The sequence below is a fragment of the Lipotes vexillifer genome, unplaced genomic scaffold, assembly GCF_000442215.2.
Source record: "Lipotes vexillifer unplaced genomic scaffold, Lipotes_vexillifer_v1.1 scaffold90, whole genome shotgun sequence".
Classification (NCBI taxonomy): Eukaryota; Metazoa; Chordata; class Mammalia; order Artiodactyla; family Lipotidae; genus Lipotes; species Lipotes vexillifer.
Genome location: NW_006782310.1, coordinates 1,297,131 through 1,313,177, shown reverse-complemented (window position 1 = coordinate 1,313,177; position 16,047 = coordinate 1,297,131). Strand labels below are relative to the sequence as shown.

The window sequence follows — 16,047 nt, the reverse complement described above, 5'->3', positions numbered from 1 at the left end:
AAAAAAAAAAAAAAAAAAAAAAAAAAAAAAGAATGTGTGCATATATGTATAACTGAATCACTTTGCTACCCAGCAGAAATTAACACATTATAAATCAACTATACTTTAATAAAATAAATTTTTTAAAAAGAATTGATTCTACTCTGAATTTTCATTTTGTCTTTGGGCTTTCTCCTACTGACTATTAATATTAGAGAAGACAAGGGGGGAGGGATAAATTCGGAGCTTGGGATTAACATACACACACTACTATATCTAAAATAGGTATAGTATATCTATACTCCAGTAAAAAAAATTTTTAAGTGATATAAATTAAAGCTAAAATAAATATATTAGAGAAGGCACTAAAGGAGAGATTTTCTTAAATAAACCTGATGTATTGATAGTCAAATTTAGGTAATAAAAAGATTAATCTGGAAGTGATTATTTACTTTTCAAAATAATTGCTCTACAAAAGGATTCACTCAGGATTCCACTAATTAATGCGGTCTCCTAAGGCATTTGACATTTAATTAATTTTAATTACAGCTTTTGAGGAGTACTCTGTAAGCAAGCCATACCTACGTTTCCCATTTGTTAATTGAAATAAGGACTGAATTATTATTGTGTTTTGGTAATTTTGAAACTAATTGCCTTTGGTTTTGTGTAGGTTACTTATTTTTAAATGAAACCTTCTAGGCCAAGAAATTTTCTCCTGTGTCTGCCGAAAGTCTCAATGATCAGAATGTTAATAAAGTCATTGTAATATTCTGTGGGATAGCCCTTGTTTCAAATCTGCACTCTTGGGTTTACCATTTGCACAAAATCACATTAATGGGAAAGTTATATACTATTTAAATATATCTATCATGCATTATACTCCTTGCTCAGAAAAGGTCTTTATTCTCTGCTCCAATGGCATATTCTTTCTTTGGAGTCCAGGGAAGCACCCTGGAACTTAAACAAGTATTCTTTTCAGAACTGCGTGCCCTTCTTGTTTCCCAGTAGCGGCCTGCTGTGCCCTCTGCCTTGACTCCCTTGCCTGAGGCCTGGAGGTTGAAGGCCATTGCACACCCAGGCCTGCCTTAGGTCCTTATCATCCGCATACACAATGGGAAAAAGAAACGCACACATCTGAGAATCAGGATTTCAACTGTAAATCACATCTGCCCTGGCGTAATTCATCAGATAGATGTTCATTTATTGCCATGTTGTCATTGTAAAACTTTAATTTCTGTTTGGCTGAAAATACCCCTGATGGGTATGTGACAGGGTTGTGAACTCTTTGTATAAAAGCCTCTTTATAAATAAGATTTCTTAAGGCTGTAATGATTTTGTTATCTGGGAGAGGGAGTGTGGGAAGAAATGTAAAATACAGGGCAGAGGGCATGCAGTGAAGGCAAAGTTACAAAGTTCAGGGAAGCATGGTTACAAAACTCCTTTCTTTGCAACACTGGCATTATCCCTAAGTCAGCTTTTTAGAGAAGAAAACTCATGGTAAAGGTGAGTCCAGTTTTAGATCAAGCTCCCCTATAGTGTGTGTGTTTTCTGAATTAGTGTCAACATAGAAACAACATGATCCTTAGTCCACCTAAGGATGGCCGAAGCCCGTTAGTGACTGCCCACAGTTCCAAGCAGTGTGGTCTTTGAGCCGAGATTTTCAACCACAGGTATGTGATGGCAGATTTTAGACTGTAGACAAGGAAATATGAGGCCTCGTCGGCAAGTGTCTCCAGGTCCATTGCCTTGTATTTAAAAGTTGAATAATTGCTGCTATGAAATTGATTTTTTTTTCCCCAAAAAAGTTCAGCAAAGAACATTTCATAGTAAGTTTTCTGTTTTCCTAAGCTGTCTCTTTGGTCCAGTTAGTGAAGGGGTGTGAAAGTGTCATTTCTTCCATAGAAGACGAGTAGGGAGTTCTGAGAAACTAAGACTTTCCAAGAAACTTCATCATACCAAAGAGCCCCCATTCCTACACTGTGCAGTTTCATAAGCACGTTGTGTGTCTTTTGTTTGTGGTATTCTTTTAATCCCTAGGAAGTGTCAGGGGAAGATAATGTCACAGAAGAAAGTAGTTCATACGTGTATAAAATACTCCAGTTGTATGTAATGTGTGAATTTTTGTCTTCTAAACATTTAACCCTGTTTTCCAGCCATGCAATAATGAGCTTTGTATTTGTAATAAATTCTCATGTGTTATCTTTAACATGTGGCTATTTAGGGAGAAGACCTTGTTTTCCATTTTTCACAGATTATTGGTCCTTCACCCCGGGCTCGAGTTTCCTCCCAACTAAACAGACTTATAGCTGTGAGGAGTGGGGAGGGGAAAGGATGCTTAAATACCTATTCCAGGAGTCGGGAAATCAAGTTACACTTTCTGGAGAGTATTCAGAAAATAAATAGCCCCATTCCGTGACGCACGAGATTCTGACCACAGGTTGGAGTTGGGTTTTGACTTTGTCAACCACCTTCACATAGTAACACGAAGCTTTCCAAAGCCATTTATTTTATTGGGTGTGTCCATCTTTGCTTTCACTGTTAGATAATAAGCTGCCATTGATTCTTTTTCTGGTTTTACGTGGCCGGTGCTGGCATGGTGAAGGCAGAGAGCAGTGGGGAAATGTGTTCTCCCCTCCGTCCCAGAAGTCAGTGTGCACTTAACCTCCAGGTTACACGCGTGCATGTACCTACCCAGGCACGTTTTCAGGTTTCTTCCAAGTTAAGAAGAAAAAAGCCATGCCTCATTCAATCCACTGTCCCTTTCTAATAGCTGTCTCCCCCTTCCTTCCCAGCGCCTTCCTTCCTTCTTGAAAAGAGTGGTCTGTCCTCACTAACTCCACCCTCACCTCCTGTTCTGGCTTTGACTCCCTGGAATCTGCGTCTGGTCCCCTCACTCAACTCAAGCTTCATTCACTAAGATCCCCAGTGACCTGCTAACTGTCACACGTCTTCCCGACCTGCCCTGACTTCCTGCCGTCGTTCCGTCTTCACACCATCCCTCTCCTGAGCCACCCTCCCCACCATCTGCTTCTTTGACACCCCTGGGGACTGCTCTGTGCCGTGAGCGGTGAGATGCGGTCCCTTGTGTTTCCCCCCCTTTGGTCTCCTCCTCTACTGGCCCCTTAGGGGTTCAGCCCTCTTCCCTTCTCATCTGGGATCTCAGTACCACCAGGACTTCAGATTCTATCAGTAGAACATTGAGCTCGAACTCCCACACTGAACCCCTTGGTTCCTCCCAAGCTCTGTTCTTCCTTCTAAGTGTCTGTCTGATAAGTGGCATCAGGATTCATCTCGCCTTCTAAGCCCCCAGTCCAGGGCATCGCTCTGGTGCTTTATTCTTGCCCATGTACCTTTTGTACACTCACAATTCCTTCCTCCTCCAGACTTTCTCAGTATAATTTCCTGTGAATTTGTTCTTCCCCCGCCCTCCTGAAGCATTCATGGTGCTCCCACTGACCTTCATTCCACCTTCTATTATCACAGGACCGATTTTTATCTTAGTCGTGTGTTGGTCTCCCTCCCTCCCAGCTAATTCCAGGGGCTACACTTTCTTGTCTGCTTTACTCAGCACCAGCTCAGTGAGCATGTGATGGGCACTCAGCATATAATTGAACAAGTCAATAGTAAATGGAATTAATGTCATTTGTAGGAAAAGGGAAAGCGACACAATGTTCTTCGGACTTTTAGGGGCAGTAGATGGTGCCTGCGATCCCGGCCATTAGCCCTCAGGATGGACACCTTCTACAGCTTACTTCAAACCCCACTAGTAAGTTTTGTGTGTTAGATGGCAGTCACTTAAATATGCCTCCCTGAGAATATGCCTCATAGACTAAAGAGAAGTGATGGTTCTAGAAAGAGCAGAACTCCCCAGTTCCACCTCGCAATAAATTAGCTTTCTGTTTAGCTCTGGGTTCACAGTCTGCTGCTTGAACACTGGGGAGAGGTGTCTTACTCCTGGGTAGCCGGTATCTTGTCTCTGATAAGACTGAATCATTGAGCATTTGTTTAGAAAAGGGAAAGACTTGTTGTGGAGAGGCAAGGATGAGAGGATTGTGCTGGAAGTAAAACCACTTATAAGAAAGGCTTTAGACCAGAGAACTGCTTGTGAAGCCAGGCTCTGGGTACGTACGGGTGGGAGTCTGCTCTCCCTGAATCCATGTTGTGGTCATTGACCCTGTCATAACCAGTAGGTGCCAGGAGCTTGGCTATAAACACTCAAGCTACTCATCACCAGAAATTACCTACCAGTAGGCAAAAGTCACCCATGATCCGCGATGGGTAGTAACACCTGCCTCAGACAGAATGTCATCCCCTCCCTTAGCACCAGCGTTCCGGGTTTATTCCTGAGAATCCAAGTACCTCACCCTTGCCCTGCACTGCTCCTTGAAGTTCAGTCTTAAATGCTGCACTGAAGGGCAGAGAAGGGCTCTAGTCCATCAGGCATGGTGTGTCGGGCATGGTGTGTTCTGTTACATCCTCATTTAGAATAGGAGTTACAGGGCGGTGGGACGGGGTGCTGACAATGAAGCCACAACATTTCCCAGTTCAGAAATACTGTCATTTTCACTCTGACACCACGTCCAGTGTCGTGGTGGCAGAGTTGATGGCGGTCATAGGGGCCAGGTCTGCTGGCACCTTTCTTCCCCTAGATTGCCACCAATATGAAGACAAAAAAATTAACATGGAGCCCAGATGACTTCTCAATAACAGTCTCCACATTAAAATACAAAAGGCATTCTTTTGGTATAAGTTTGAAAATAAAAGTGCCTTGTTGTATTTGTTTTGTGACATCCGATAACCTCCACTTGGCATTCTGTGTGCCATATTTGTGCCAGAGGTGACAAATCCCCAAACTCTGCCATCCACAGAGCAGTAAGAACAATGACAACAGTCCTTACCATTTCCACTTTTGGGCTAATTGAATATACATGGGAAGTAAGTAAATATAAACAGTCTGTTGGCAGAGTTCAGAAGCAATGACAAGTACTGGTGGCTACTTGTGATGGTCCCAAACCGCGCCTGTAACAGTTAGAGCTGGGCCTTAGGAAGTGACAGGAGGGGATGGGCAGTAAGAACTAAAGCAGAGCGAGAGGCAGGAAAGCACAGGGTGTGTTTAGTTGACATGGAATCTGCCCCACTGGATGGACTCATGTATTCATATAGAGGAGTAGTGAGGGAGATACGTAGAAAGATGGAATCAAATGGGATAATTTCCTCTAACGAGAAGAAATCACTAGAAAGACTGCAGCAGGCCTCAGTGGGAGACAGGAGAAGCTGGACTTTATCCAGTAGTCAAGGGGGCCACTGGAGATGGGAAGTAACAAGATGAAAGCCACATGCTGAGACTTTTAGAAGGAATGTGCTGAAAATGTAGCACTTAAACGTGAAATTGAATATGAGGAAAAACTGGAAATAGGGTGATTGGCCATCTGGTCTTATAAATTGCCTTTTATTGTCAGATAAAATTCATTTCAAGCCACAGCTACATTTCTCTTGGATATAAACGTCCCATGATGAACCAAATCAAGAAGCAAAGAGAAGTAAAATAATTACTGTTAAAAGGAGGTAAGAGATAGAAAGTAAGATGGCACAGTAAACCCTCACAGTGTGTGGGTGTATCACTTCTGAACCCCAAAATGTATACATTCCCCCAAAGCATATATAGTGTTCCCATAAAATGCTGCAGTATGACTTCATTTGAGCATCCACATCTGCAGCAACAAGTTAAAAGTAACACGTGGAGACGCGTCTACAGGGTCATCAGCCGTGCTCACCCCGAGAGGGCCGCCCTCCCGCAGCTGCCCGGTGTAGCACTCACTAGTTTTGTTCCTCCACAGTGTTACAGCTGAATTCTTGTTGCCGGCGGGGTCCCATTGAAGTCGGGTTTTGTTTTGTTTTGAACTACCTTTTCTCCAAAATGGGTTTCAAATAAGCCCAGTTCTTTCCCATTGAAGTCACACAGTTACACCCAAACTGCCCCCTCAGCACAAGGGAAGAAATCTTTCTTTGGTCTCATATTAGTATCTTCTCGCTGACACCATCACACACACACACACACACACACACACACACCTTTGTTCTTTAACTCCTTTCAGGAGTCATGTGGCCATTTCAGAAGCTTTCCATATTTCCAATGCTGTTTGGAGTGTAGCTGGAAACGTTCCGGTCAGCCAAGCTCACCTCACCGGGCCCTGTGACCTACAAATGCTTCTTTTTACTGCTGCCTCCCCCGTCCCCTCCTGTCACCGGGAAACCTATGGGGAAGCTCTTTAGGACTGTCCAGTTATGGAAGGAGGGGGCAGAACCAGATGTCAGGAACCTTAAGAGTCTGGGGTTATAAGAAGAGAAGAGAGCACTTCCCAGAGGTCAAAGTCAACTACAAGTAGCTGCTTTTCTGTGTTCTGAGACCTAGGTCAGCTGATGATACTCAATTAAAATGCACAGTGTAGTCGACCTCTCAGCGTATCATAATTGACATCTAGGTAAGTGGTCCCTAATGAAATGTATTTAATGACTAATTCCAAAATTTAGAAATTTCTAAATCAAATTCAGCCTTAACCCTGTTTTCCTGATGCTTCTCTCTAATCCCATGTTGAGAAGCGATTGTTTATTTTTAAAATGGAAAAGTTAACTGATGGACTCCTTATCTTCCTTCGTTTTCCATGATTCCTGTTATTCTAAGCACAGAACCAAGCACATTTATAAAAGCCCCACCCATCCATCCCAGATTCTAAAGACATTCCCTAAGAAAGAAGAACACAGTTGGCTACCACACAATTCGCTGACAAGACAGAAGGAAGATGACACAATATCTTACTTATTTTGTAACCAGTGTCTGCTCCCAAAAGCCAGGGAGTGGAGTGATCCAGCCAGAACTTTTCAGTGTCCTAGCTGGTTCCCAGCTTCTTAAGAAGACCCCAAAGTGAGGCGAGAGTCCCCCTGGGCCAGCTTACAAGCAAGCCTCCCTCTTCCTTATCCAAACCTCATTTCCTTCACCCCCACCTTTTGAAAAGCTCAGAAAGAGAACGCCCGCAGCTGTTTGTTAGAGAAGAGAATCTGCTGCTCTCAATATTCTGTTTTAGCCTAAAGGGCTGCTGCAGAAGAAAAACTTTATCCAGTGGGTCCCAGCAACCAGGGTGGTGGGTCCTCTGGGTGGAAGCAGTGATTCCCAGACCCAGGGAGAAATGCAATGGCTGAGACTTTAAATGGCTTCTGTTTCGCTTAGAATTGAGGTTTGCCCGGTCACCCCGGGGTCACATGACTTTTTTAACATCTGGTTTTCTCCAGCAAGTGAATCAGGCTTCGGAAGCCAGTTATAGGGCCGGGGTGCAGCGTAGGTGGTAGACGATGCAGTGTAACGTGAGCCCATTGGGTGGGAACACGGCCTAAAAGCAAGCAAGGGTGTTTTGTTTGTTTGTTTTTTTACAAAGTCAGAATTGGCTCTGTTTTTACCTAGGTAGTTAAGGGTAGACTAGCTGAACCAGGTATAAACTGCCCCCTGCTGTCTGACACAGAGAAGTACAGAAAAATATCTGCCTCGTTAAAAAGAACCTTATTTTGAAGGCCGGCAACAAGCTGGAGCGAAGGCCAGAGAGGGATGGCACAGGTCACCTGCCTCCCCCTCCGGTGTGAAGATGAAGGGAGGGTGAGGGAGGCGGTATTTTTCGGATTTGGAGAGCTGCCTCGTTACGCCATCTGCCCCCTTGTTTCTCGAGAGTGTGGTCCGTGGTCCAGCAGCGTCCGCATCACCTGGGAGCTTGAGATGCAGAGTCTCAGGCCCCACTCTTGGTCTACTGAGTCAGAATGTGCATGAAACAAGATCCCCAGGGGATTCACATGCACAGTTACCTGTGAGAAACCCCGACTGTAACCTCAGAAGGAGCCTTTACACTAGACAGGGTCCACTGTTCCCTAAGGTTTGTAGCAAATTGAATTCAGTTTGAACAGTGAAGAAATACAACTCGCTAGGAGAATGGAATCCTTCATTCATATCGTGATCACTTAACGCCCTTATTTTCGTCCTACTCCTGTTTCCTGCGTCCTCATGTATCACCGGCTCTCTACCGTGCTGTCCTTCCCATTACTTGCTACATTTCTGCAGCATCTGCCAAACCGTTTCTTTCAAAATCGCGGCATCTCTGGCAGCCTCCTGTTTCCCACAGTCCTTGTTTGCTCAGGTCTTCTCTCCCCTTCCACCCCTGCTGGTGTCACGTAAGGAGAGCAGCCACTGGGCCCTCCGGGAGGGATAGTCCGAGTGTCGCTAACCCCGCGTGTTCTCTTCTGCGCCAGGTCAGGGAAGAATGCCGGCTCCTGAACGCCCCGCCTGTCCCGCCCCGCAGCGCAAAGCCTCAGTCCACCAGCCCCTCGGTCCCTCCTCGCACAGCCAAGCCGGCGCGGCAGCAGACTCGCTCTCCCAGCCCCACCTTATCCTACTATTCTTCAGGGCTGCACGACATGTAAGTCCTATGCCAGGGCCCACTTCCACATGGTTCCCTCATCAACCAGGTCCCCGATCCTTGAGAACCGTGTCAAAGAGCCATCCCTGGGCAGGGTGGTAGGAGAGGAAGTTTTCTTTTAAAAAAAGAAAAAAAAAAAATTGTTTTTTTTTTTTTTAATTGGATGAGCGTGATGGGGCCCTGTTGGTTCTGAGCCAGGATGGAAGAGCCAGTGACCTAGGAAGATGCTGAGTCTGTGAGGGGTTCAGTGGTTAAAGCTGGCATCTACTTGTCTCCGCTTTGACTTCAACACACGCAGACAGCACCCTCGAGGAGGACCCGGAATGGCAGGGGTCCTGTCGGCTGTCTACTCTGAATTCCACCCAGTGCTGGAGTCCCTGACCATCACTGTAAGGCAGTCTTACACTTCCATCTGGATCCTCCCAGTGCCGTGAGCTCATTCTTTTGCACTGCAGCTCATTCCATGGTTGGCACATGCCAATAACTTTTTTTAGAGATCTTTCATTATATGCAGTTGAAATCTGTCTCCATGTAACCTTCAACTGTTTCTTAGGTCTAAAAGAACAAATGTAGGTCCACCCCGCCTCTCTTGATCAGGCTGTGAAACCGTGAGGTCAGCCACGATGTAAGTCTCCTCCAAGAGGCAGCCTCAGTCCCACCTGCTGTCCCCCCATCACCCACCTCTGAGCACACTCTGGTTTCACGGTCACTCTTAAGATAGGGCCCCAGAGCTGAGTGTGATCACATGTGACAGGTTAAAGTAGCTCTCCTTGGCAGGTATTTTTTTTGTTCCCTGGACATTTAAATCTTTATGGTGACGTTACGCAATTGTGCAGAAACCAAGGCAAGAATAAGCATTTTTTTCGAAACATTTCTTCCAGCCTCAGACTCTTGGATGGATATAAGGTCATCAGTGGTGGTGATGTAGTCCTGTCACTGTAGCCCAAGAATGACAAGCATGAGACACTCATTTACTGCTCTCTCACTCCACCCTTGCCCACTGCAGACATCACTAATCAACCACAGCACCTGTTGGTGATAAGCCCAAACAAGGCTAAAGATTTTTCTCATCACAAAGATCCAGGCACCCACTAACAATGATTTTCTTGTTAAAAAAAATTATATATTTGCCATCTCTGCTATAGCATATTAAATCAGTATCTTCATATCCATAGTTACTGATGTATTTTAGTAATTTAAAGATTCTTTAAAACAAGAAAAAAACCAAGTGAGGTTAATTAAGCAGGTACTTTACGATAAGAAATATAATATTTGTTGCCTAACTACATTTTTCTACTCAGAAGTGACATCGATGGGATAAGGATAGGCTGGATATTTTACTTTTCTTTTTTTTCCACTCATCTCTCTCTCTCTGTGTTTGGCTTTTAAGCAGCGTTACTAAAAGTGACACGAGTCCTCCTGAAAGCACTCCCGTTTCCTGCTACCCGTGTAACCGAGTGAAAGCGGATTCCATGGACCCGAAGTCCCCGTTTGGCAGTCCCACTGCTGAAGCTCTGTCCTCCAGGCTCTCGTGGCCTAATCATTATTCGGGAGCGTCAGAGACCCAGACCAGGAGCGACTTCCTGCTGGATCCGAGCAGGAGTTACAGTTACCCCCGTCAGAAGACGCCGGGCACGCCCAAGAGAAACTGCCCGGCAGCCTTCGACCTCGACGGCCACGAGCTGGCGGCCAGCCCACCCGGGCCCGGGCCCACGGAGCCCGGCGGTAGTGCCCCGGGGTGTCCCAAGTCGGCCAGCTACTCTCTGGAGAGCACGGGCGGGAAGACCCTGACTGCGGGCCCCGCCAAGCAGAGCATCTCATGCCCCGCCTTGCCTCCCAGGGCCCCGAGGCCAGTGGAAGAGAAAGCCGCCCTCGACACCCTACCTTTGCCTCTGCAAATTGATGGTGCTGAGGAAGACCCCGAGTCTGGGTCGCCGGACCTCTCCGAGGACCCGTACTTTGTTCAGAAGGGCACGCAGGACATCTTCTCCATGTCTTACCCCTTCTCGTCACCCCTCCACCTCCAGCTGGCCCCCCGCTCCTGTGGTGACGGGTCCCCGTGGCAGCCACCTGCCGACCTGTCGGGACTCTCCATAGAGGAAGTGTCCAAGTCCTTGCGGTTCATAGGGTTGTCCGAAGACGTCATAGCCTTCTTTGTGACCGAAAAGATTGACGGAAACTTGCTTGTTCAGCTCACGGAAGAAATCCTCTCCGAGGATTTCAAACTGAGCAAACTACAGGTGAAGAAAATCCTGCAATTCATTAACGGCTGGAGGCCCAAAATATAGCCAAACAACCCCAGGTAGCATTGAACAAAACAGATACATGTGTGTTCTAGAAGGGGAGGGCTGGGACACAGTTTCACATTTTTTTTGCACTAAAAACTTTCTCTGTAAATAGGGATAAGAGAAAACTCTTACTATGCAGATTATGATTTTGAATGGTGAACAGGCTATTTTGTACATCAATAAAAATGCTGTACAGAACACTTAGAGGTGTGCCTTGTACATCACTCAACACTCAACAGCTGCTAAAAGACAAAAGGCATGCTCAGAGAAATAACTGTTACCCCAGTAGGTTTATGCGAGAAGTTGTGATATTTATTTACAAAATAGCCAAAGCTGAAAGACATAAGAATCTTTAAAAAACAAAAAACAAAAAACAAAAACAAAAGAAAACACCTTTGAACAATTCCCTCCTTTGGGAGAATCAACTTTAGACAATTTATTCCGTGCTCTGTCGTTCGGATTGCTCAATGCTAATTGTTTTACTCTTGTGCCTGAAAATGTTAGTGATATGAAATGACACTGCAGTGTTATGTGATTGGTGGGGATCTTTTTATCAAAAGGTATTTTACAAAAGTCATGTGCTAGTAGAGAGGATCTATGATGTCCTTAGAAATAATAAATCATGACCACAATAACTTATCTGTAACTGCTGCTAATTTTACTGAGCAGAGATTAAAAATGACCAGAATATATACGTATATTTATATTTACACAATACAAATGTATGTTTTAAACATCAGTATGAGTCTGATCTTTTAGATAACATCTGTTCACTTTCAAATGTCCATTGAAGTTTGGGGCCGTTAATTAATTCGACTCTCTTAGGAAACGGGACAGAATGATTCCAAAGATTCTCAGAACCCTGTCCCTCGAAGCTCAGTCTTATCAGGCTCCATCACAGAAAACTTGGAACAAATCAGTAGAGAGTCTGTGTTGAAGAATTAAGTTTGATTTTAAACCTATTACAGGCTTTTACATAGAATACTCCTGTGCTGATCAGTGTCTGGGGAAATGACCATTTCTGTCGAGTGATAATTCTTCTCGGGTTTGAGGGCCTTATTCCCCTGGTATGTGGTGATGAGGGGTCTGGAGAGCACTTCTCAGAGCGTGTCAGGTGTTCTCAACATGCTTTGTGCTTTAGGAGAGCTCAGAAATCAGACATACCATCCTCTGCTTTGATATGTGCTACATCTGTTGCATCATTTTTTAAAGTATCAATGAGTACTCGTTTAGTTCAGAAATCTTCTTTCCTCTCTTCCAAAGAAAATACATGATTACCATACTTTCATTCCAACAATCCCAGGACCCAGTCTGACAGTTTTTGCCAAACGTGAATAAATACTCCAAAATATAATGGCATCAACATAATTCCTGACTTTTTTTTTTTTTTTCTTCCTGCGGTACGCGGGCCTCTCACTGTTGTGGCCTCTCCCGTTGCAGAGCACAGGCTCCGGACGCGCAGGCTCAGTGGCCATGGCTCACAGGCCCAGCCGCTCCGCGGCATGTGGGATCTTCCCGGACCGGGGCACGAACCCGTGTCCCCTGCATCGGCAGGCAGACTCTCAACCACTGCGCCACCAGGGAAGCCCAATTATTGACTTTTTGAAGGAATATAAATCTTAGAAAAGTTTTTGTTCTCCGAGCAGCATATCGTCCCTAGCCCTGTCTCCCCCAGAGTCTGTCCCCACATTCGAGATGGACAGCCACCCAGGTGTCAGTGTGACTTGCAGGACTGGCTTGTATGTTATCATCCACTCTTCTTGCTCATCAGAATAAATACACAAATGGAAAGACAAGACCCACCAGTCTAGTTTTGCAGACCTGTTCAATATATGGCTTCATTTCTTGGCATTCAAGATATTTTTAATCCATCTCATTGTTTAGAATTGGGGTGAATTGATACCTTTTCTCATTTTCCATCTTAAATCTCTTTAAAAAAAAAAAAACAAACAACCATTTTCCCCCCAACATGTCTCCCAAAATGCAAATACTCTAGGTTAAAAGTGCCCCATAAAAGAGTACCCTGTAGACTCTATCAAACTGTAGCACCTCTTCAAAAAAGTAACTGACAAGTTTATATAGAAGCTTCTAGTACTGCACTCAGATGACATGCAGCCCGTCCATGACTTTCATGTTGAGAAAGCATCCTTCTGTGTGAGGGGCAACTCCCTAGGTAAAGTTAACCTCTCAGAACTTTCCTTTAAAATAAAAACAAAGGATGATGTTGAAAAGTTGCAAGTTTTCTTTGGCAAAACCTTGCTGAATCCGTTCGTGAATCCTTAGCGCTTGGGTGCTGTGCTCAGTTCAAGAGAGAGGAGTGAGTGGGTTTGAGTTTACTATGACAGTTGCCCCACATAAACAACTGATTCCTTTTATCTTTTTTTCTTTTTGTTTTTTTCTTCTTCTTTTGCAAAACCTCGACACAAAGTCCTTTTTGTTTTTTGTCTTGGCATGTGTACGTTGAGTTTATATCGATGGCAACATAGAGACTCCTTGAGGGCAGGGACTATGGCCTTTCATTCACATACTCAAAATTCACAGCATCATCTGTGTGCCGGGCACTGTGCTAGTATGACTTGACAGGCTGATAAAAAGACACAGTTCCTGCCCTCTTGGAACTCATAAGGTTTATGTTTAAAACCACAGTTGTTGAGACTGGGTATGTGTAAGAGAGACATGAACTCTCCTGGCAGTTGGATGTATGGAGAGTTAAGTGTGCCCTGTCCCTCAAGAACCCACAGAAGGAAGAAATGGCAGCCTCTATTAACGGGGTATAAAAGAAAAACTACAAGACCATTGAAACTTGGAAAGCATTGGAGGCAGCAAGTATCTCTGACTCCCAATGACTAGTGTTCTTTTCTACTGATTGGAATTTTTTTTTTTTAATTGGTAGTATCTTCTGGTATCTGCAAAGCCACATGGCGCCCTTACTAGACAAGGCATGCATAGCCAGAGAGAATCAAGACAATGAATGCAGAACAGGGGTAGGAAGGAAACAGCCCTTCCCTTCTGAGCTGCGATTTGTGCAGTGAAAAGCAGTGTATAGAGATCCCCACATGCAGAACCTTTTCTAACCAACCAGGTCAAGACTGAGGACATCTTCTGGCAGGTTCCCTGCAATCTGTGCACTGACCCCTGTGCTTGGGGGAGAGTGTCCAAACGGGACTCTTCTGTGGATTCCTTAAATGCATGGCCAAAACCATCGTGACCCCCTTAAGAAATTCAGCAATAAACCAAACCAAGCAGCTAAAATGTAAAACGTGGGCCTGATTCATGTTGGGACGGAGCACTGAAACACAGATCAATTCTTTCTCAGAATCTCGTCAACGCCTGCACGTTCTCTCTCTTTTAAGTTGAGCTGCTCAACTTTATGAACTGTGAAATTTACATTTAGACCCTTTCAACCCACGTAGAACATTCACATTTATGGAGTCGCAGCGAGCTGCCCACTCGACTAAATTGCAGTGTTTATTCTTGTTTCACGTAGAAATAAAACAATCTTACAGGGAAATATTATGACTGTCCATTCCAACCGTTTTCAGACGTGGGTAAATACCCTCTGCCGACATTCCAGAAGCACCTGCACATCGTGCACACGACTCCTCGAGAAGCTCAGGGGGTGGGGGTGGATGAATAGACGGCTCTTCATTTTCCAAACACACTGTATCACAGATCACTACTCATCATGCCTAAAGAGTATGAGGTTAACATTTGGAATAACAAACTGAAAAAAAAACACAGTTCTCCAAAGACCACTGTGGACCATTCAAAGAAAATTTCAACTTCAGTCCATCCAAAAAGTGAAATCTGCTGTTGGACACACAAGACTTTCAGAAACTATGACCATTAATCCCAATTCCCACTATTTTTCTAGGAATACAATGGCACCAGGCTGCTAGGGCAAGAAAAGTAAGATGCCCAGAGTGCAAATGATGGAAAGTAGGATTTTTATACTGCGGGACTGTAATAGTGTGGAATTCTTATGACCACGTCTTGTCCAATCACATCGTTTAGTCTTCAGAACTTGGTGTTTTAAAATCTGTCTCATTGTGAAAGCTAGAAACAAAGGGTAAACGTGGTTTCTGTTAAAAGTATATACAAATGTCTTCTGTAATTTTGCTGCTCTAATTTTTAGGCTATGAGTTTTGTAATGAGCTTATCGGATGATGAATTCCCTTTGTTTACAATCTCGTGTAGTCGGGCTCAGATCACGTCTTAGCTATAAACCTCTTCTCCCATTTTCATATTAAGCTCCATTTAAAATATTGCTTAAGCTAAGCCTAAAAGTTGAATTCAATTAGTCAAAAATTTGGGAGTTTTCCTTGACTCAAATGAAAGTGGTATATTCTTTTCAAAGGCTTTTGTAACCATCTTTACAGTTTCTTTGCTTGGAAAAGTGGGGTTGTTAACTACCAGTTAACAGTTGCATTATTTCCAGAGCACTGTCTATGGGCCCAATGTGTACCTCAAGATAAACATGGTATGTTTTGTCTAAAAAAATTCGTTGTTGATTTAAATGGTTCTGAAATGTCTATAAATAAAGAAATTTTAAAAGTTGCTCTTCTTGCAATCGTTCCTCAGTGAGTTGGACCCCTGTGTGGTTTTCTAGAACCTCTCTTTCCCAGAGACAAGAAGAGAACTTGTCTGAAGGGTTTCTGAAGACTGCAAGCTCACTCCATGTTAACAAGAGATTGAAGACTGTGGTTATCGAAAATGGAAGAAGCTGGGAACCAGGTAACCTGGTGGCAACCAAAGAGAATCTAGTACCTGTGTGGTCAGGAGTTAGGACAAAAGACAAATATAGATGGACTAGTGAGCTTTAAAAAAATAGTAATGGGGGAGGGGATAAATGAGGAGGTTGGGATTAACATATACACACTATTGTATATAAAATAAACAACAAGGACCTACAGTACAGCACAGGGAACTATGTTCAATATCTTGTAATAACCTATAACGGAAAAGAATCTGAAAAATATAGATAGGTAGACAGATAACTGAGTCACTTTGCTGTACACCTGAAACTAACGCAACATTGTAAATCAACTACGCTTCAATAAAAAAATTAAAATAAAAAAATTTTAATAAAAATACATGTTTGTACAGAAAAAAATACAATAGAAATTCATATCTCTTTGGCTTATATATAGTTTAATTTCTATAATTACAATTAGCATCACAGTGAGTAGACGTGGTAGAGGGTTGTAGAGAAAGTCATGAGTGTGCAGCACGCTGCAGCATCCGCCAGTAAGTTTTACAGAGAAGTTAGCAAGTGGAGGCTGGTTAAGCTTTTATGTCAAAATAGCATGAGGTAGCTCCCAACT

At 43.9% G+C, this 16,047-nt stretch overlaps 1 protein-coding gene across 2 annotated transcripts in view; it reads left to right on the top strand.

Moving 5' to 3' along the window:
• GAREM1 (GRB2 associated regulator of MAPK1 subtype 1) overlaps window positions 1–11,083 on the top strand; it is a 204,950-nt gene extending 193,867 nt beyond the window's left edge. The window contains exons 5-6 of one of the 2 annotated variants that reach the window (XM_007455169.1): window positions 8,269–8,435; window positions 9,829–11,083. In XM_007455169.1, coding sequence (XP_007455231.1) covers window positions 8,269–8,435; window positions 9,829–10,723 — 1,062 coding nt within the window. In that variant the 3' untranslated portion in view covers window positions 10,724–11,083. Of the gene's footprint in view, window positions 1–8,268; window positions 8,436–9,825 lie in introns of both variants that reach the window. The other variant, XM_007455168.1, reaches the window with a different exon arrangement.
• Window positions 11,084–16,047: the final 4,964 nt, after the last annotated feature.